Source organism: Sinohyriopsis cumingii, chromosome 12, assembly GCF_028554795.1.
Source record: "Sinohyriopsis cumingii isolate HCF-2022 chromosome 12, ASM2855479v2, whole genome shotgun sequence".
Lineage (NCBI taxonomy): Eukaryota > Metazoa > Mollusca > Bivalvia > Unionida > Unionidae > Sinohyriopsis > Sinohyriopsis cumingii.
In genome coordinates this window covers 27,611,890-27,634,597 of record NC_142972.1, presented here as the reverse complement: position 1 = coordinate 27,634,597, position 22,708 = coordinate 27,611,890, and the positions used below count along the sequence as shown (strand labels likewise).

General features: G+C 36.1%; 2 protein-coding genes across 4 annotated transcripts in view; one reads left to right on the top strand and one right to left on the bottom strand.

The window, feature by feature from the left end:
* The window catches only part of LOC149786148 (sialate O-acetylesterase-like), a 36,065-nt gene extending 24,157 nt beyond the window's left edge, over nucleotides 1-11,908 (bottom strand). For both annotated transcript variants that reach the window (XR_016424885.1, XM_089976499.1), the window contains exons 1-3: nucleotides 11,678-11,908; nucleotides 3,564-3,925; nucleotides 3,269-3,410 (exon numbers count right to left, since the gene is read on the bottom strand). Coding sequence is in view for 1 of the 2 variants with exons in the window: in XM_089976499.1 (XP_089832625.1) it covers nucleotides 3,269-3,410; nucleotides 3,564-3,925; nucleotides 11,678-11,834 (661 nt within the window). In the remaining variant the exon portion in view is untranslated. The remainder of the gene's footprint in view (nucleotides 1-3,268; nucleotides 3,411-3,563; nucleotides 3,926-11,677) is intronic.
* Nucleotides 11,909-12,070: 162 nt separating this feature from the next.
* Nucleotides 12,071-22,708, top strand: part of LOC149786147 (U3 small nucleolar RNA-associated protein 14 homolog A-like) — a 60,298-nt gene continuing 49,660 nt past the window's right edge. The window contains exons 1-2 of one of the 2 annotated variants that reach the window (XM_089976497.1): nucleotides 12,071-12,097; nucleotides 16,766-16,841. In XM_089976497.1, the coding sequence (XP_089832623.1) occupies nucleotides 16,788-16,841 (54 nt within the window). In that variant the 5' untranslated portion in view covers nucleotides 12,071-12,097; nucleotides 16,766-16,787. The remainder of the gene's footprint in view (nucleotides 12,098-16,765; nucleotides 16,842-22,708) is intronic. The other variant, XM_089976498.1, reaches the window with a different exon arrangement.

The following is a 22,708-nucleotide window of genomic DNA, read 5'->3' as shown; positions in this document are numbered from 1 at the left end:
CTGATCTTAAGAGCATACAAACAAACTTATATTTAAAAAATTTCTTAAATCAAGCTGGTATCCGTGCTGGTCAGTAAGTTTGAAATGCATCCGTGACAAGAGCAGATTATAACATTACAGATAAACTCGATTAATAGGTTCTAACACAATAAAAAATCTGGGTGGCACTTGAGGTGTGAATGTATATAAAATGTATCCCTGCTGGGCGTGACTGGATTTTTCAAGATCTACTTGATAGCTGTCATCAATTGCATCACATACAAAATCGACTGCAATCGTTGATGTGATCATGACAACACCTGGTGAAAAAAATATGATGACCTCCACCCTATGGATCATTGTTGTACTTCAGGATGTTTGCTGGTGGGACTATTTTTCTCCACGATTCTAATATCACAGGAAAATATTCATTGATAATATCATTGACTATGAAAAGATTTCCATAAAATTTAAATTTTGGTAAATCAGCCTCAGATATTGACATTCACTTTAAAACTCTTTTTTTACTTGAGTGGTTGGTATCAGTTAAATCAATAACAGACTACAATTTTACGGTTTGTAGATTCAAGATCATCCTCGATTTTTATTATGTATTTTATCTGTGAAATAATTTCCTCATTAAGTTTCTCATTGGGATACTCTATTATGTATTTGGTAAATTTCTTGAGTAGTTAATTTATATTCGCATTATACTCGATAACAATATTATTAAAGAGCTCTTTTATTTCATTGAATTTATAAAAGGGACCATCATAACAGAGTAGTTCACAATACCAACCTATGCCAATATCCCCATCGGCGTAAAATAAAACATGCTGTTTGATCGTTGTGCTCTCTCTTATATACAAACACATTCGAAGGTCACCATTTTCCATATTGTCTACTCCAAAATACTCTTTTTTTGTCTGAAGTGTAATCATCTCCTTTAGGCTGTTGTGGTCCCTCATATACCGGTGGTTGATCAGGCCTTCCCAACAAAGTTCAGATCAACGACTAATATATATCAATGCAGTAGTCAGGGATTGATATTTCTATCATGGTTGATAATATTGGCTCATGAACCATAACAACGATTTTGGACTCTTTTCCTGTGATAGATTTGATTCTGAGTTGGAATTCATCATTGATCTGTTCTATCTGATAACTGCCCATAGGTATGCTCACAACATTCCAATCTGGGGTTCCATTGGGTTTATTTTTATATGCAAATACCAGTGAATTATTTGCTTGCAACCCACTGAATGACTTTGATCTAATATTTGGCCAGCTATGATGCACTCGTAATTGTGCTAGTGCTATTTCCTTCACTGGAATCACAGTTGGAAAGCTAACGTTGAACTCTGGATTGGTTGAGCTTGCTGATATCATCATGGATCTTGACTGAGTTGTATTAGCGACAATCTGTTATAGTAATTCTGATGACATTATTATTTTTTAAACCTTGATTCTAAATCAGGGGTCTAATATCATTTTTCATAGGCAATGGCTGTATCAAGGACGTAGATTCTACCTTGTCTACCTTGTCTCCTGATAAAATGCGTCATTGCCTCATGGTAAATCTTAATCATTTCTGTGAATTCCTGATCTGATATTATCCCATCGCTGAAACCTGATGATATTAGCAAAGATAATTTGGCGTATGCACGTCTTGCCATGTGCAACTTTGTTGTATATTCATATAATTTATCAGCTGCACACATAGATATTTTTTTTGCGATGATATTAAGAAAACAAGCATCCAAAGTTTATATAGAACATTTGACAATCCAGGGCCATGTATCCAAAGTTTATACAGAAAATTTGACAATCCAAGGCCATGTATCAAAAGTTTATACAAAAAATTTGACAATGCAGGGCATGTATTTAAAGTTTATACAGAAAATTTGACAATACAGGGTCATGTATCCAAAGTTTATACAGAAAAGTTGCCAATACAGGGCCATAAATCCAAAGTTCATACAGAACATTTGACAATACAGGGTCATGTATCCAAAGTTTATACAGATAATTTGACAATACAGGGCCATGTATCCAAAGTTTATACAGAAAATTTGCCAATACAGGGTGATGTATCCAATGTTTATACAGAAAAGTTGCCAATACAGGGCCATGTATTCAAAGTTTATACAAACAATTTTGCCAATACAGGGCCATGTATCCAAAGATTATTAAAAAAATTGCCAATACTGGGCCATGTATCTAAAGTTTATACAGAAAATTTGACAATACACGGTCATGTATCCAAAGTTTATACAGAAAATTTGACAATACAGGGCCATGAATCCAAAGTTCATACAGAACATTTGACAATACAGGGTCATGTATCCAAAGTTTATACAGAAAATTTGACAATACAGGGCCATGTATCCAAAGTTCATACAGTAAATTTAACAATACAGGGCCATGTATTCAAAGGTTATACAGAGAATTTGACAATACAGGGCCATGTATCCAAAGTTCATACAGTAAATTTGACAATACAGGGCCATGTATTCAAAGGTTATACATACAATTTTGCCAATACAGGACCATGTATCCAAAGCTTATACAGAAAATTTGCCAATACAGGACCATGTATCCAAAGTTTATACAGAAAATATGACAATACAGGGCCATGTATCTAAAGTTTATACAGAAAATTTGCCAATACAGGGTCATGTATCCAAAATTTATACAGAAAATATGACAATACAGGGCCATGTATCTAACGTTTATACAGAAAATTTGCCAATACAGGGTCATGTATCCAAAGTTTATACAGAAAATTTGCCAATACAGGGCCATGTATTCAAAGTTATTACAAAAAAATTGCCAATATGGGCTATGTATCCAAAGTTTATACAGAAAATTTACCAATACAGGGTCACATATCCAAAGATTATACAGAAAATTTGCCAATACAGGGCTATGTATTCAAAGTCTATACAAACAATTTTACCAATACAGGGCCATGTATCCAAAGTTATTACAAAAAAAATTGCCAATATGGGCTATGTATCCAAAGTTTATACAGAAAATTTACCAATACAGGGTCACATATCCAAAGATTATACAGAAAATTTGCCAATACAGGGCCATGTATTCAAAGTCTATGCAAACAATTTTGCCAATACAGGGCCATGTATTCAAAGTCTATGCAAACAATTTTGCCAATACAGGGCCATGTATCCAAAGAATATTAAAAAAATTGCCAATACAGGGCCATGTATCTGAAGTTTATACAGACAATTTGACAATACAGGGTCATGTATCCAAAATTAATACATACCTTTTGTGGGCAAAGACCATGGCAACCGAATTCCATTGTCAGGCAGATCAAACAGTGGCGTGGAGGAATTCACACGATTGACTGCAAATAGCCGAATCTGAGGGTAATCTACATCATCCAACTCTTCAGTTGCATTGAAAACCTGTTGAGAAAAATAAAAAATGACAACCTGTTTGCAATCAACCCTTTGTATGCACGGGCTGAAGTATTTAGATACCTTGAATAAAAGGAAATATATGAGCACTTTACACACTTTGAGCTGCGTTGATTTACAGCATTTCAATTTATTATTTACCTGTGTCATGGTGAATTCCATATTCGATTGTCCAGAACAGATCCAGATGTCTCCAAACAGAACATCCATCAACATGATTTCCATTGACATCAGATTGGCTGTGATGTTGAATGGACTGCCAGAAATCACTGGATCTAACTGTACCTTCCATACCAGTGAGTCATCATATGGACCCTCACTCACTATGGCCATTTTCTTCATTGTACCAGGACTGAGAGTAACTGTAACCACAGATCCTTCTGACCCTTGAGGTGCATAGCCCCAAATATTAGCCCGCCTGGGTCCTCTCTGAAGAACCATGTGGTCACCAAAGTATGTGGCAAAAGAAAAGTTTGATACTCCAGATACTTCATTACTAATAACTGAAATAAATGATACAGGTAGATTACAATTATTTTCTCACCATCTTCTATCCAGCACATGCTGCCAAGAAAAAGAATAAGACCCTGTCCCAATAAAAAATACATAAAAAAAATCATGCAGAATTATCAACTTTAGAAATTTGCTACAAAACAATCTGTCTGCAATATGAATGCATTTCCCTAAAATGATGATTCCAGTCCCCACTTCCATAACCCTGGACCTTAAAATATTGGTCCCAGTTCCCACTTCCACAACCCTAGTCTGTAAAATGATAGTCTCTGTCTGCACTTCCATATCCCTAGGCATAAAAATAATGGTCACAGTCCCCACTTCCATAGCCCTAAGCCTTAAAATGATGGTCCCAGTCCCAACTTTAATAAATCAAGGTCTTAAAATGATGGTCCTAGTCCCCACTTACATAATTCTAGGCCTTAAAATGATGGTCCCAGTCCCCACTTACATAACCCTAGGCCTTAAAATGATGGTCCCAGTCCCCACTTACATAACCCTAGGCCTTAAAATGATGGTCCCAGTCCCCACTTTTCATAACCCTAGGCCTTAAAATAATGGTCCCAGTTCCCACTTCTATAACCCTAGGCCTTAAAATGATGGTCCCAGTCCCAGGGATTGTCCTGGACTTCGCCAAAGTCACAAAAGGTGATTTTTTCCCTTATTGGCAACAAAATATACCATCTAGTGATTTTTGGGGTGACAACCCTTTTGGCTGTTTAATTTGTACATACAATCATGGATCTGGAGTGGAGACATTCAAAGGGTTTACAAACAGAAGCCACAAACCTGGATACACAATGCACTGGAATATATCTGTCACATAAACAAATTCTTTGTTCGTATTGACAAACTCATCTTTACAGTGCACTGTTACATCATAATCCGCTTAATGTTGACATCTGGCCTGAGTACTGTATGCTGTGATACACTCAATCTTGCTACTGGTATATAGCTACAATTGACTGACCTCTGAAGACACAAATACAAACAGCTACAATTAATTGAATGACAGCTAATCCTTCTGTTGTTTTTTTTTAAATGTACCAATAAAACAGTTTTGCTGAAACTTCAGAGAAAACTGCTTACCTCTGAAGTACCAATTGCTGTGTATAAATACAAAGCAAATGGAAAAAATCTCAATCAGAATTGTATACTGTCAATAGTGCAACTTTATCATGGGTCAGACACTGCATCTTCGTCTCATCCTAAGAGTAAGTCAACAGAATTAACGGCATTTGGATTTAGTGCAAATTCATAAGACAACACAGTCACTGAACCTGATGTTATACCTGACAGTTGAACATTATCTACATGTAGTGATGGTAGTAATGCTTCAAGTGCAACACACATAATGATGAATGGGTCAAAAGTTCCCAAAAATATCTTGACAACTGTAAACTTGGGCATCTGTGGCTGAGATATGATACAAAGTTAAAGCAGATGTTCTGTGATATATGTATCAAGGCATAAGTCGTCAATTCCTTTACAACTGGTTGATATTTTTTGAAGCAATGCGTCACCAAGCAGGAATCCTGGCAGGGTAAGTAATATATGTTAATTTTGCTCAATGATAATTTACTTTTGCCATCAATCCCGTGTTACGACTCCAGGGACTTAAACTATGCAACAAGAAATAGCAAAACAAACAAGTTTTGTATTATTGAAAATAATTTATTTCTCAAAATACAGGAGTAAAAGAATTAAATTAACTTACAGCATGGTGAATGAATTCCTATTTCCTAAAAGTCTTTTCAATTCCAATAGTTCCAAGAAATCCGAATACGTTCCAACAAAAAATGCCCCTTCTGTGTTGAAGTTTCAAATGTACAGAAAGATTTCCAAAGAATTCAAATAGTCACTGAATAAATTTAGTTAATACCAATCAGTTATTCTAGCGTGTCATGCCAAAAATAAATCTTTTTGAAAACCAAGTTGGGAGATAGAATAAAAAAACATGCAGATTGGGACCTACCATCGTGAAGTTGTTTGCAGTATATTTAAGTATCGTTTTCACTAAATATTCACCGATTTTTCGGGTCCAATACACATGAAATTTTCAAAAGACACGCTGTTTCTCCCTGTGGAGTGCGTTTACCCCCCCCAACATGCCCCCATTATATATTCTGGTCAGCTGTGCCCAAACTGCACAATAGATAAAGGTTAGACTCGCGTCTCTTCGACATACTTCAAAGAAACCGCCTGTTCTACAGTGAGTGAAAGCACTAGCAATAAACAATGTCCTTTTTTTGTCATAACTAACAATGCCTAAAATGGGTGTGAATTTATGTTAACAGTTCAAATGTGGTCTCAAGCTACCATACATGTGATAACTATTTCCCACATTTTATATCCCACCTTATTTCCTTATTGGTAACTCATATATGCATGTAACACTGCTTACTAAATAACATATTTATTCCAAATTATTTTTTTGGGAGGGGGACACATGCTCTGTGATATGTTTCATCATGCCTTCTTTTAGTTTAATGATGGTAATTAATGCTTATATGTGCGGTATATTAATGCCAGGAGTTGACTCATGTAAGTTTCACTGGTGGGAATGGAGATCCTAGTTTGTTTGTTGAGAAAAAATCTACAGCATTCAGTGATCATTCTTGGTATTTAGGAAGCAATTCACTATGAGCAAAGTATGTAAAGTGCAGCAAAAATAAATTTCTGATCTCCTGGTTGATAGAGATGTGCCTTGTGAAGCTAGCCGGGGGGGCATTTAATTCCTGAATGCATGAAATCGATGGTTGCATTATACGTCATTTATCTCACATTGCAAAGTACGATCATAGGGTTTAGTATTAAAATGTCATTAACTAAAGTTCCTTACAAAACTATTATTTTGAAAATAATATACATAATACAGATTTGCTTAATGCCTGATGTTTCTATTAAAAACAGAGAGAAAGATAGAGACTGTAGATGTCAGGAAAGTAGATATTTTAGATTTGATAATGCATTTATTTCAGGTGACAACAGTCATACCTATGCACTAACAGTGATGTGGGAAGCAATGGAAGTAGTGCAAAACAGTCATGTAATGATTTATTTTGTAATATTATGGTTGTATTGCTTGTTGTCAATAAAATAATAAGTATCCCATCTTTTTCAATTTTCATTGCCTATTACATTAACAGACTTGGAAAAATATTCACAACTTGTTCTGGTGACATTTTTTGAAAACTGGCAACAAAATATTGAGGTTGGCGATTTTTTGGGTGACAAGTTTTTAAAAGCCAGGACCATACCTGCAGTCCCCACTTTCATAACCCAAGGCCTTAAAATCAAGCTTCCTTTATTTATTATCAACTACATACTTCCTTCCAGTAAGGTCCCTTGATGGTGATTTTAAGCCCCAATGTCAAAAAGTTAGCTTTGTAATCTACAAGCTGGTAGTTTGTGCTATATAATTAGGTCAGAATGCTTCATTTTCAACTAATCTCACTGAAAGAGAACCAATATACAAATCACATAGACAAATTACTAAAAAAGACACAATGAAAGTGTGTTGTTGCATTTTTAAATCTATCTTTTTTTTATATCAAAAGGCCATATCTTTTACTTATTTCATCATATTTCCAATTTAATCAATTTCTAGACTGTAAACCAATGATACAAATTCTGAAACATAATATATCGCATATACATGTACTCGCTTATAAGTTGAAAATTCAGTTCATGCAGAGCATGGGCAATCTTATAAGCATGATATACAAAAAAATCAGTAAATCTAGGGGCAAAGTTGGAAACTCTTGGGTTTGCAGTACACAAAATACTGTCAAATGCACTGTGTTCATCTGTTTCATGAAGATATCCTATACAAAATACATGTGTCTACCATTTTGGGGATTTCAAAAATCTGAAAACATTATAGACAAAAAAATACTACCCACCACAAAGTGAAGTGTCCATCATTTTTCATAAAGCTTCTGATCTTGTAGACCATGAAATTTTGAATGAAAAACTAAAAATCTATCAATGATGTGAAAACTCCCTAAACTTGTGTACTTCTTACTTAACCGACAGAGTGCAAAAAGTATCTTTAAATGGCCAACTTTCTGAAAGTAAAAATATTAATTGTGGAGTACCACAGGGCTCTATCCTTGGGCCTCTGTTATTCATTCTATTTATCAATGATTTACCTTTTAGGATTGGAGCTTCAGTTTCTTCCTCTATGCAGATGATACTACTCTGTGTGAGATGGGTAAAACCAAAATTGTACTTGAAAATACCTTACAAGATGCTCTCAACAGACTTCTGGTATGGTGCAAGGAAAACAATATGATCATAAATACAGAAAAAACAAAAGCCCTACTAGTTACAACACAACAAAAACAAGCAAGGCTAGAGAGCTACAAACTTCAGGTTCTATTTGACAGTGTGAGCCTTAATATGACCTCTCATGATAAAATTCTTGGTGTATTCATAGATAACAATTTTACTTGGTCTATTCACATTAAACATGTTTCAAAAAAGGGTGTGTTCTCATATTTGGCTACTGAGGAAAATCAAAACATACATTCCTCTTCAGTATACAGACTGGGTCATCTTTTATAAAAGTTATATTCAGCCATATCTGGACTGCTGTAATGTAATTTGGGGTAATACCTCTAATTCAAACATAACAACACTTTTAAGACTCAAAAAGAGGGCTTGCCATTTAATTATAAATTAATGTATAGACAATTTTCTGGATGGAATGACTAATATAAAGGTTTTAACAATACATGAAAGAATATTTCTTATAAAGGCCAAATTGATGTATAAAGTATCAAGAAAAGCCATTCCTGCCTATCTAAGCAATATCTTTCGCCACAGAGATGCTGATGGTACTCCAAATTTAAGGTCCATAAGAAGTAAAAATTACATCATACCAAGGCCAAAGAAGGAATTGTTTAAAAAAGTTTTCAATATACTGGCCCACTGGTATGGAACAACATTCCCCATGACATTAGGCAGGCTCCTAGCATTTCTTCTTTTCATAATCAATGTCTTAAATGGATGAAATCTTTAGAAAATTGAACAGTTCTAATACAAAAAATACTGGCTGCTTTTCTGTAATTTTGCATCATTTTCATAGTTGAATTTTTCAATGCAGGATGATATTTTTTGTTTTATATATTATGTTTATGTTTTCACAGATGCCTGTGCATGTGTTCCAGGCTTGATACTTTTAATTTTAAAATTACTTATTTAGTATCAAGCCAGATTCTTCACATCAAGTTGTATATACTGTATAAATTGTACATAACAGATAGAAGGCCTCAAAGTAGATTAGTTCTGTAACTAATTGAGTTACCTTCTCTAAATAAAGTCTTTATGAATATTATTATTATTATTATTAGTATTATTATTGTTGTTGTTGTTTATTGTGGGTGTTTACTAGCAAGGATGTTGCTTCCATTTTCACGCAAGTCCTAACAACCTGTCTTTGTATTAATATTTGTGTTTGATGTATAAACACTGTGTTTGATGCAACAAGAGCTTTGATTTAATTTGTATTTTCCTTGTTAGCGTTACATTAATTCCCAAATGATATTTCCCAAGTCTTCTACCAGTGCAAAAAGCTTGATACTCCTTTGGCTTGTAGGAGCATCACCCACTGTTTTCAAGTTGACAATCTTTTTAATACATGCACTTACTCAGTACCAAGTAGAGTTCTACATCTTCTTGTGTATGTTTGACCTTAACACCTTAGCTTATGTAAAGGCAGAACTCTATGTTTTCCCACATAGAAAACCTATGGTTGAGCCTTTAGTTTGATACTTGCTCAGTGTTAAGTAACTGAGGGTGATTATTTGAACTCAGTGATTCTGCCACACAACTGACACTTATTCAGTTGCAGCCTTGAATATAGACTTCACCGACCATATGATCAAAGCCCAACCTCATTCTCTACATAATTACCAGCAGATGACAGTGACCCCAAGGAAACAGTTGGATGATAGCTGTAATGGCTAGATGACAATGGAAGATTTTTTAACTTCATCAGACAATTCAGAAATCTTGGACTTTGAACCAGCTGACATTTATAGAATACTATTACCGGTAATCACTAAAATGTGGCTTAAGTTTCTTTGTTTATTTATAAGATGTGTGGAATTAACATATTCCAAGATAGTGTCAATCTGCTGTTTTCACGTGACGTCACAAAACGTGTGTACTTCCATATCCGCCATTTTGATTCTTTAGCCACACAAACTGACACCTAACGACACTGTTCATACCACATACTTATGAAGGCATGTCTCATTGTGTGCACAAGGATTTAATATAACATCATATTCCGTTATGCATATCAACTGCACGAGACCAAATGCGTGACTTTTCTCCTTTTTTGTTCATGTAAAACATTGAAATATCAACCATCTTTGTTATTCTTTCATAACCAAATAGATCCATCAATAAACAGATGCACAAACAAATGGATACATGTAATGATCTTCATTTGATTATAGTTAAAGTTTAAAAACCAATTGTTAATATATATTTTCATAGTTTTAAAAGTATTTAAAAAATAATCGGTTTTGATATTTGGTACAAAGTTATGCTCCATCAGGCAAATGTTTCATTTTAATACATTTAAGACGAAATTTCTTTGAATGGTTATCGCTTATATTTAGTATCATACTACATCCATAATCTCCACCACAAATACAATATCTGACTCTACTTTTTAAAACTGGTTTATCAGCTGTCTTTGCACAGACATGTGTTTGCAAAAAGCATTTGTACGTAAAAGTTCTGGCATAATACACATGCTATGAAATTTTATTTCTGTAATTGTTATTGTATCCCAAAGATCACTGTCTGCAAATACTCTTTCACGGTTACACGTTTAGGGACATCACACAAAATATTTTTTTAAAAGACAATATTGTCTGTTTGTATAAAAAAATAACTGCCTTTATATTTTTGATAGTTATATGCTCGATTATGGTTTAACTTCACTCTTCTGTCTTTCGATATAAGCCAGGTAAATTAGTTTTATTTTTATTTTAGTGCTATAGTGGCACATAATTTCAAGTATAAATGATTTAAAGTATAATCTATGCATCATTTCAATCAAGCAAATATCCTAATCGACAATTAAATATTATCATTATCTTGAATATACATGATGACTCGTGTTGATAAAGGTTTGTTAGGGACTCAAATGGCAGTACAAGATATGTGCTCGTTGCATTGCGGGTATTTGTGTACACAATTGTGACGTCTGAAAACAACCCACTGGATCATTCTAAACTATTTTTAAACCACTATGTGACCTTTAAATGAATTCATGGATTTAAAAAGCTAATCATAATGTATTTTAATCAATTTATTTGAATAAATTGTAAGTTGTCAATTTATTTGCGACATATTACACTCATTCAATATAATTGTATTTTACACTGGTTTTATCCTTATTTTTTCTATCTATCCAGTACAACTCTTGACTCACTGACGACAAGTCGCTCCTTTAGATCTGAGTTTAAAAATGCTAAATAGACACTCGTCCACAAATTTAACTCATTATACTTACACTGATTATACTTAGCACCAAAACATTAATAACATGTGGTACATCATACATTGTAGGACTAACTCATCAGATAGGTTGTGTTGATAATTAATTTCTACCATATTTTTTTTAATATTTCCCGAACTGTTGTCGAATGGAAGTACAACATAATCTGTGGTGACACTTTGAAGTATATGAAGCATATCAAAATAAACAGTCAATATACCTCTCGGTCTCGGTTGTGTAGCAGCATCTTGTTTCATGCTGTACACAAATGTTTCTGATGAAACATGACACGCAGCAATAAGGCATATAGATATAGTTTTCAACATCAGTATCTTACGTCTGTATCTTGCGATACAGTGTCCAACCTTCACGCCCATATTTATTGATAATGAGTTAAATGACCTATTATACAGGTATACCTGCCTCGTAGGTAATACAGAAGCCGAATGCGGCCGACTTTAGGCAATACTTTACGACATCAAATCGCTAATGTAAGAAAAAATATCATACTTGAAAAAAATATACGTATAGGCAACAAAATTTATACAAATATAGATTTTGTTAATAATTACACACATCTTTTCTAGTGGCAGGAGGGTATATTTTACAACATAATAAATCTGCATACGGTACTAGGTTGGTATGTGATCACACGTGTTCATTACCCGATTCAAGATTATACTTCCAAATCTGGAACATAGTAAAGGGTTGTTGAGTAATTTAAAATGTGAACTTGTTTGCATTCTGGTTATTCTCTCATTTTGTTTAACAAAGGCATTCCCAAAGACATAAATTTGTGGTTGTTACCTAAATTCGAGTCCTCGCTTAGGCTGCATTACATGTCATTGTTTATAAATTGTAATGGAATAAAATTATATGTAAAACAAATTAATTTGAATCATCTTCACGTTCGCCTAATGTTTTCCGGCAAATATTTTTGGTCTTTATCATTTGATGTACAATTGTTTAGTGGGAGATCTGTGTTGCCGACAAAGCGCATTTGGACGGTACGGGTAAAGGTAGTAAGACATAGCACATGATGGTTTTGTTTTAGTGCTATGTCTTACTTTCCAAATAACAGCCTTGCATAGCGTGTTCCTATGTCGTTGACATCGGAACGAGTACTCAAAGTTTCAGGAATATCTCACACATTTGGCAGCATATATCGACACTCATCCTTTACCTCAAACAATAAATATCAGCAACGCCAACATTAAATTCACACAATCAGTACGAAACCTAGGTATTACTCTGGACAGTACTCTCACATTGCACCAACATGTCATGAACATATGCAAGGCTGCATATCTTGACCTTAGACGTATCAGCTCAATTCGCAAATATCTTTCAGTTGATGCCACTAAAACACTTGTGTGTTCATAAGTACTTTAAAAACTGGACTATTGTAACTAAATTCTGTCTGGTTCATCTCAATATCTACTCCAGAAACTTCGAAAAGTTCAAAACACAGCTGCTCGGATCACACTTAGAGTACCACGATTAGAGCACACCTCCCCGCTGCTCTGTACCCTACACTGGCTATCCATTCGATCCAGAATCAGACGCAAAATTTGTTCTCTGTGCTACGTTTCACTGTCTGACTCTAGTCCAACATACCTATCTGATCTCACCCATGTGTACACACCAGCAAGATACTTACGCTCCTCTTCTGACAATCGTATACTCATTATTCCCACTATGAAAACAAAGTCATATGGACAGCGTTCTTTTGCATACCAGGGCCCAGCAATGTGGAATGAATTGCCCACTGAACTTAGACACAAAGACACATTGATCATATTCAAGAGGGCTCTCAAAACTCACTTATTTCAACTGCAAGAACAAACTTAAAGACCTAATAATGTTTCCTACCTGAAATATTCTCAGCATCTTTTTTATTTTTTAATGTTTTTCTAATTTCATGGTGTTTGTTTTTGTAATAATATTATCGTTTTTTTTTATTTTATCTTATAGGTGTTATCTAATGTTGTAAAGTACTTAGAGCTTCTAAAGATTAGGCGCTATACAAGCTCCTCATTATTATTATTCTTATTATTATTATTATTATCCACTAATTTATGTGTAATTAATATACTTACTGCATAGCTGCCAACCCTCACGAATTTGGTGTGAATTTCACAACTTTTTCAGCGATTCGTGGATTCATGCCGCAAGCCAAAAATTCACGAATTCTCCAATCCTCAGTTATTTTAAATCTTTAATATAAAAAAAACTGATTTCCCGTTAAGCGCTAGTAGTGATATTTGCAGTTGCCGAAACGGTCCGGTACTGCTGGTTGCGATATTAGTAGATCTACAGCCGATTAGTACCATTGGCCCGGTAGCAAGCATTTTAGCATATTTTAATCTCTATGTATAAGAGTAGTTTTACAAATGGTTTGGAGAGAAAAATGGGGCCTAACCGGAATTTTGCTCCATGCATGCATCACCAACACTGACTTGAGTTACCGTTCAGCATCGCATGTAAGATCTTGAAAATGTCTTCCCCACCAAGGAAAAAGAAATGTATTACTCAAAAAGTGAAGTTTAATTTGGAATATATCAAAAAATGGCCGTGCATTCTGCCATTAAACATTGATATTCATCATGCTTTTTGCACGCAATGTGCCATCGCAGAGACGATGTGAGGAAGTACGTCGGTTGCAAACAAAAACCACGTAAAAGTTGGGAAAATTAAGAATTCACAGATTTCAGCTCTGGAATAATTTAAGCCATCAGCGGAAGACCTACAGGCTACCAACGCTGAAGCATTATTTGTGAGTTTTCTTGTCGAACACAATCTACCTTTATCAGCTGGAGACCATGCTAAACATTTGTTTTGACAAATGTTCCCGGACTAGAAAATCGCTTCCAAATTTTCCTGTGGAAGAACCAAAAGTGCTGCAGCTCCTGTGCATTCCTCACAGCAACAGCGACAGCGAAAAGAGTATTTTCGCTGGTGAGGAAAAATAAGACAGACTTTAGGGCCTCCTTACCTGGAGAAAATTTGTCAGCAATTTTAGTCCCCAAGATGAACCAGCAGGCAAGAAGTCGGAACTGTTTAGAAAACAAACTTACGATCAAACAGTTGAGGAAGTTCAAGTCTGCCACAGTATCATGTCTTGATAAATAAATATTTCTGCGTATATGTAGTGTTTTAGTTTTATATTGCGAACTTGATATAGTGTAGTATTGACGGTCAGGGTGAATTGAGTGGTCAGAGTGGATGGAGTTATCGTCATGGTATTTTTCACTAATTCATGTCCAAATTCACGACTTTTTATCCCTATTTTGACTAATTATGAGCCTGGAAGGTTGGCAGCTATGTTACTGTACTGTCTTTATCCTGGCAGAATGAAAATATGACACTAGCAAATGGACACATTTTCATGTTCCGTTGACATACATTTGAATTTGTTGCAATGCGATGGTAGTCGAGGTATGCCGAAGTATGCTTAAGTAGGTTTATGTGGCGGATATGTTTCTGGAACAAAATGAAACGTTCAGCTGAAGTGTAGGCCAATGAAACTTGAAAACAGGTCCATTTCTTTTATGATAATTTGAATTTATTAGGGAAAATACATCAGAGTAGTAAAGTCTGACTAGAACATTATGACTTTATTTTGTAGAAAAAGCACTATTCTTTTAGTTGCCAGTTGTGAGGTATTCCTGAAAATTTGACTTCTGTTACAATGTTAGTCAACATCAAAACACACTATACAGCGCTGTTAGTTAAGCAGTAAGACTCTGACGCCCAAAACATAAATATCAGCGTCAAGGTCTTACATGTTGGACTAGGGTATAGGGGCTTGTTACAAAGGAAATTGAGAGTATCAGTCAGTGGATAGAGTTATTGTTTGTTTTTTGGGGAGGAGGGGTTCAAACCTGTAGTAATACAACACAAGGGAAGACAGTAGTACTTTCCCCTGGTATTTTGTTGAGATAATAGATAAGGTGGTCACGCGTATTGAGACATTACATTACAGACTTTTGTGTACTCAAACAAAGATGCTTTCACGTAAATTTTGGAATTGTTCACCGAACATCAAATTATATAATACAAATCTTATTGCTGCACAATGTATTGTGCTCATCTGTGGACAAATTTCAGTGATTGTATGAAAAGAAAACTAGTTTTTTAGTTTTTGGTTTTCTTATCTTATAAGTAACAATCATCTCAAAGCCTACTTATTTGGTAATCTGAGTTTCCTCTGACCCATCCCATTTTTTTTGTCGTTTGAAATTTATGTTGGGGTGTAGGGTAATTAAAATTGGGGTTGAAAGGATCAGAGAAAACTAAGATTAACTTTTTTTTTGGCTAAACATAGCTATGGTGAAGAATCCTTTGAACACCGATGTGGGAGACTGTTGTTGTTGTTATGGGGTTTAATGCCATTATTCAGCACAAGATAGGCTATACATGGCGGCCAGTACAAATGGTGGAGAGAAAATCTGGGGAAAGCCCGGAAATAACCACTGACCCATGAGAAACTACTGGCAAGCTTTCTCACGTCCCCAGATTGGCTGAGCCTGAGACTCGAACCCATGCAATCAGAGGTGAGATGGCAGTGATCCATAACAGTGAGTGCTTTAGACCACTTGGTCATTCGGTGACCCACTGATGTGGGAGAGCCCATTTAGCTAATTTGTATGGGTAGAGTTGAATAACCCAATTTGTTTGCAGTTATAGGTAAATTACTAAGATGCATGATTCGGCCAATGTGGGTATGTGAGAAAGTTTGCCAGTAGCTTCTCGAGGGTCAGTGGTTCTTTCCGGGGATTTCGCGGGTTCTTTTCCCCAATAATACTGGCTGCCATGTATAGCCTATCGTGTGCTGAAAAATGGCGTTAAACCCTACAACAACAACAACTAAGAAGCAATTTGATTAACACAAGTTATTACACACCACTGACTTGAACAAGAATGTTTAAGCCATTTGCAATAGTGAGGCATATGTTTATACAAGAATGCAATGCATCTTGTCAAATTAATGAATCAGTAAAATTTTGTGACCCATGCCATGATTGTGTAGTATCTAAATTTGTGTCATAATGTAATCAGTATTATAGTCTAAATCTATACTTATCTTACAAGAAGCTTGACCCTTAGGTTATAACCTATTCAGACTCCCACCGATAAGATATGTTTGTGTGTCTACATGTACTAGGAATATGAGGATAAGTTCATGTATCCGGCCAACATAAGCTGCTGTGCCCTTCATCCTTTTAGAAAGGTCCATGGATTAGTTCTGATTGCTTTTTCACATAAAAAATAACTTATGTACAGGTTTTTATTTTGTAATTTTCAGCTGATTGAAAGTTTAATTAAAAATGGAAGCTGACATTGAGAATGAAGAGGAGATTCAAGATTTGAGCGACAATGAGGTACAGTCCATCTTTCTATCTATACATTTTCTGCAAATTACATTTTCATAAGGAACAACATTTCACTGTTGTATTGATGTATTGATATTTAATGTAAATTTGTATAAAACTCATTGCCTCATTTTTTTTCAAAAATATAAACAACACAGGGTTGTAATATATTTAATTTTATGTAGGATTCAGTGATTTCAACCAAAAAAAATCCAACCATTCCAGAATTGTTTCCTATGTTTTAGTGAAAATTTAACATAAATCACACTGAGGAAATTCTAGAATACATTAATCCGACATCTGAAAAGCATTTTGCTGCAGTATAGCTGGTACTTTTGAAGAGGAAATTACCCCAAAAATATGACCAAATTTTGCTCTCCCATTAGGGTGAACCACAAGATTCCAGAACACTAGGACACCCCATACATTCTTGCTCATGCGTACTGCTCTTTCTTTTTCTTAATCTATATGATATATTGTCTACATTGTTTGCATCAAAGGGATTTGCCATTGCTTCATGGGTCTACAAGCAAATGTACTATTTCTTTTGTGTGCGTATTTTTTATGATTGTTGGGATTATACCCCAGATCAAGTTTTATTTATGTTAATTTAAGCTCTCTTGAAAGTTATTAGTATTTGTTCTGCACACGTGTTAGCGATTCAAGTTTAGTAAGTTTGCATTTCTCCTTCAGATATGTTCCCCAGTCACAGGAATGTTAAGAATATAAGCCCTACTATCTCTCGAGTCCATCCATCCCAAAGATGAAAATATCTTTTTTATTTTTCTACTATATAGTGTGATAACTCTTGCCTATTATCTCCCCTTGCCTCCAACAGGTGATGCTAGTTTTAAGCTTTCACTGTGAACTGACAACATTGTTCAAATCACCTGACAGAATCTGTTGGAAATGTGTTTTATCATCCCATCAATTGAGTAATTTGTTATTTTTTTATGTACTAAGGTTTCTTCAACAGGTGGTACATATTAATTTTATTTTTTTAAACCATAATTGTGGGACTTTTTCAACCTGTGTGAACTTAGTTTCTCCATTTTCTGACCACATAGTTCTACATGGCTACATTGCGATAGAACATGTTAAGTTCGTTTTCATGCATACTATCACCCCTGGTTTATCAGATGTGTCTGGCATTATTAACACAGTTAACTGTTTTGTTTTTCTTCTTGTACTTTGTCATTTCATAATTAACCATAATGATGATGTGTACTAAAAGCAAGAAGTCTTGCCCGTACAAAGTGTATATAACTGGCTACTTGCAGCATGTGCACCAGTTGGTCAAAGAATACATGGTCAACAGTTCTTAGGAAAACTGCAAGAAATAAGGAGTGACATGGAAAATCAAAGGACTTAGAGTCATTCACATTATTTTGAGTCTTTGGCTAGCCTGGTGGGCAATGCCAGTGGTTCTCCTCACCCCAACATAGATATGATGAACATTACCTGCTGTTGCTATTACATTTGGGACATGGAGAAAGCTGCAACTTCTAAACCATCAACGTCATCTCTTTAGTTAAAGGTGCATCATTTGGTGCTGCAAGTCACAACAGAGCTGACTAGTTCTGGGACGTTTTTCCCATCCCTCCATTTTCTTTTATTTTAGTTGTGAATTTTAACACTTTGGGCGTGTTTCCATCCAATTTTGGGCAGTCACAGTGGTATAAGTCTCCATGCATGTCAGATCATGGTCATATAAGTCTGGGTACATGGGATTTATAAATGACTTGAATGAGCAATGCCATCTAGCCACACCACAGTTTCGATGCTGTATTGGCTGCCAACCATACCATCCAGCCATCCAGTTTTCAATCCATACCATTTAGTGACCGTGTGGCTTCTGTTACATATCATACTATGCCTTTCTAGTTGACCCATGGAATTTTAACATTGCTGGGGATCTTATTAATAGATTTGTCTGTCCATCTAACATTGCCAGTATTCCATCAATACAGCCATCTACACTGCCGTCCATATGCTCAACCCATACTGGTTGTTTTTATTTTGACTAGCCATCCATACCAGTTCGATGACTGCATCCTTTGGATATGGCTAGCCATTTACTTGTGGCTCTTGGACAGTGACTGTCATAGAGATGACAGTGATGCTTCGTTTATGCCTATTGTCCAGATATCAATCTTGATATCAACCTGGACAACCTGCACACTAAGTGTGGGGATCAACCTGTTGATAGTTCATGCTTAGATCCCACTATAGCATACAGAGTGTAGCTTTAAGGCAACAATTGAGGAATTTATTCGGTATTGCTAAACTCATAATGTCTGCCATCCCATTTCATACCCCTAAACCAGCATACAGGGTTAAGGCCTTAGTTGTTTATAATGATGAGGAAGTTACTCATTTTTTGTTGTTGTTGTTGTTGTTGTGGGGTTTAACGCCATTTTTCAGCACACGATAGGCTATACATGGCGGCCAGTATTAATGGTGGAGGAAGAACCCGGGAAAACCCCGGAAAGAACCACCGACCCTCGAGAAGCTACTGGCAAGCTTTCTCATATACCCACATTGGCTGAATCTTAGACTCGAACCGCCGCAGACAGAGGTGAGATGGCAGTGATCCGTAACGAAGAGCGCTTTAGACCACTCGGCTACTCGGGGCCCCACTCATTTTTTGAGATTCATCTACAAGTATCCTTTGCAGTCTTGCTGGTATAAGACCATTTCTGGTGCCTTCTTCACAGATCTCGACATCAGACAGAACTATGCTACAGTCAGGCTGAATTTGCATGCTTACTATACAGTGGATAAGGAATTTTGCACACCTTGAAAACTCATTTGCAATATAGTGACCTGTCTTCACTGTTGGACTAGGTGTCTCTGGCGATTTTCAGGCTTGCAAGACCAGCAGTGCACACTACTGAGAGGTAACAGCTAGAATATCAAAAGTAATTCACAGGGCAGTCCACCAAGCCATGGCGAATGTTTTTATATCTGACTTTAATCTTCATCTCATGTGATGGAATGCATGTTTTGCTTAACCTCACTCAAGCCATTTCCTGCCCAGACCCTCCAAACCTATCCCTTTGGATTGCCTCTGCTGTTTGGTGTCAAGACAAAGGATGTATGGAGGCTGGCAGGCTAAGATCTCCCCCTCCATCTCTCTGTGCATAAACCATTATCTTATACATCATCACTGACATACCCTCAGTGACATGATGGCAGGTGACAATAGATATGGGATCGTTCATGGCACAGTCAAAAAACCAGCTGAAATCCTAATCCTATCAGTAGAAGCAATCTAGTAAACAGTTTCAGGGTCAGTCATGTCATGGGGATAGGAAACAGTTTTTCTACCACCTTGCCTGTCCACTCTTGCCATTGACTCCCAACCACACACAGAACTATCCAATCAGTGCATGTTTCTTGTTTTCCAGCAGTGTTGGATTGATCTTTCTGCCAGGCTAGTGGGTGATCCAAGTTATCCCAGTGCTTTTGATTCATATATGGTCCCCACATACACTTTTTGTCCTCTCAATTCCCCAGAATTCAAGATGCAGATGTGCAAGATCAGTTCACCTCATCATCCATTCAGATTTTACACAACTTGAGGGGCCAGAAGTGCAATTGATTTCGATTTCCCCTCCACTGGGACAAATCCTTAATCCTATTCTTGGCCTAGGAGTAAATCTGGAAGATCATGGCCTAGCTGAATCCTATTCTTGGCCTAGGAGTAAATCTGGAAGATCATGGCCTAGCTGAATCCTATTCTTGGCCTAGGAGTAAATCTGAAAGCTCAAGGCCTAGCTGAATCCTATTCTTGGCCTAGGAGTAAATCTGGAAGATCATGGCCAAGCTAAATCATCTCAGACAGCCTCAACCCACATGTTCAATTCTTCTTCAATCTTGGCTTTTGTCCCTTGTCCAGAGAGACTAGCAGCATAAACAATTCAACCATTAAATCGTATAAATAATTGCAAGAGCCAGAAGGCCTTTCACTTCAGAGTCTTACAAAGGGAAGTGGTGCATTTTCAGGAACTGAGGAAAAGTGAGAAAACATTGTCCATTTGAATGCCTCTGTCCCACAAGTTGCTGACCTTTCTTGGTTTGAGGAAAACAAGTTGTCTCTGATTACTATTAATTCATTAACCACTGGCGCCATGTTTGCTTTAGCAGGTAGTGTCCTACTTCTTAGCTCTTTAGTGTCAAAGTCATTTAAGATACACCAAACAGGTGGTATTACAGAAAAGTAGACAGATGTAGCTCTACAAGGATAATAAATAATCTGGACTTTCTACTCACATTACAAAATACAGTGGTAAAAACTGAGACCTAAGATTTTTGCACAAAAAAATTCTCCCATTGTCGGTATTGGATTTTGTGTCCAGATTTTATACTTTTTGTCCACAGATCTAAGGCAGACTGGTTTGAACTGCACACAGAGATGTGAACCATTGCAAAAAGTAGGATATGCTGGGGATTTCTTGTAAAAGGTGGCCAGGACACAAAAATGATGGGTTCAATAAGCACACAAAAAAAGAACTTCAACTTTCACCCTTCTGCACAGGCATGAGCAAAATAGCCAATGAAAAATTATGTTTTTAACACAACTTGGCATCAGGCTAAATGGAAATCTCTTGGAAGCAGATGTATTTGTATGTATTCAGAAGTTTCCCCCAAATGTGCTTCCTACTCACATTTCAGGCAAAACTGACAAAAATCTCCACGGGTATGAGATAAAGTCTACTCTTCTTTGATATAGGACACATCTGTCCTCATGACAGAAAGGATCTTTGTCATAACGAAGACCTCTCTAAGTTATTGATATTTGGACTTGCATATGTGTAAATTGTTCACACTGTTTCCCAAGTGGATATTTTCCTGGTTCACTTCACCAAATTCAAACCAATACAAGCCTTTATTTGGTTCCTTGCTGAAGCTTCTTTCATGCAAAACCTGTTTTCTGATAGCGTTTGCTTCAGCAGAGTCAGTGAATTACATGCACTCTCTTTTGACCCAAGCCTGCCTTTGTTTCAATCATATGGTAACCCGCTTTTGTTGCCAGGAATTGGTTGCAGTTAGTGGAAAATCAAAATGTCATTATACAACCTCTCCTGTATTGACAAAATTCAATAAACTTTCAAACAGGACCTGGAATATGTGCTCAGTCTTTTTATGAAGCAGATGGAACCAGATTGTGGAGCTCAAAGCTGCCTATTTCTTCCATTTAAATCTGTGAAAGTGGACTTGACTCCTCACGCCCTCTCATCATGGTTGAAATGTGTAACATACATGGATACACTAACCTATCACTAGAACATAATGGCATACACTAACCTATCACTAGGACATACATGGCATACACTAACCTATCACTAGAACAGAGTCGCCTCATTTAGATCGCTACTCATGAGATAAGAGCAGCCTCTCTGAGACTTGGCATCATGTCTCTATGTATGGGTTTTCAGTGAAAGAATTCTTATGGTGTCTTGTTGGTCATAAAATGAAAATGGTGACCCCCATGCAGTCAACATAATGGCCACCTTGAAAATATTGGTTACTGGTTATATAAACATCGTGCTCTCGCCAGAAGAGCCATTGTCAAATTTTGACTAAAATGAATATTGTGCACATCTGATATATAATCTTGGCCAAATGTGTGTGTGTGTCTGTGTGTGTGTGTGTGTGTATTGTTTTGACTCTATGACCTTACAATAAATAGCAGAAAAGAGCTAAAAAGCAACAAATTTTGAAAATTTAACAAATAATTTATTTCCCTGGATTACAAAGTGAAAATTTAAAAGGAACTTAAAAGAAATGTGAATTAAATCACAAATAGTCCTTACAGTTCAATTATTAGTCCTGATATGTGAAGTTCCAGTCGAATTTAAGTGTGATTTAAA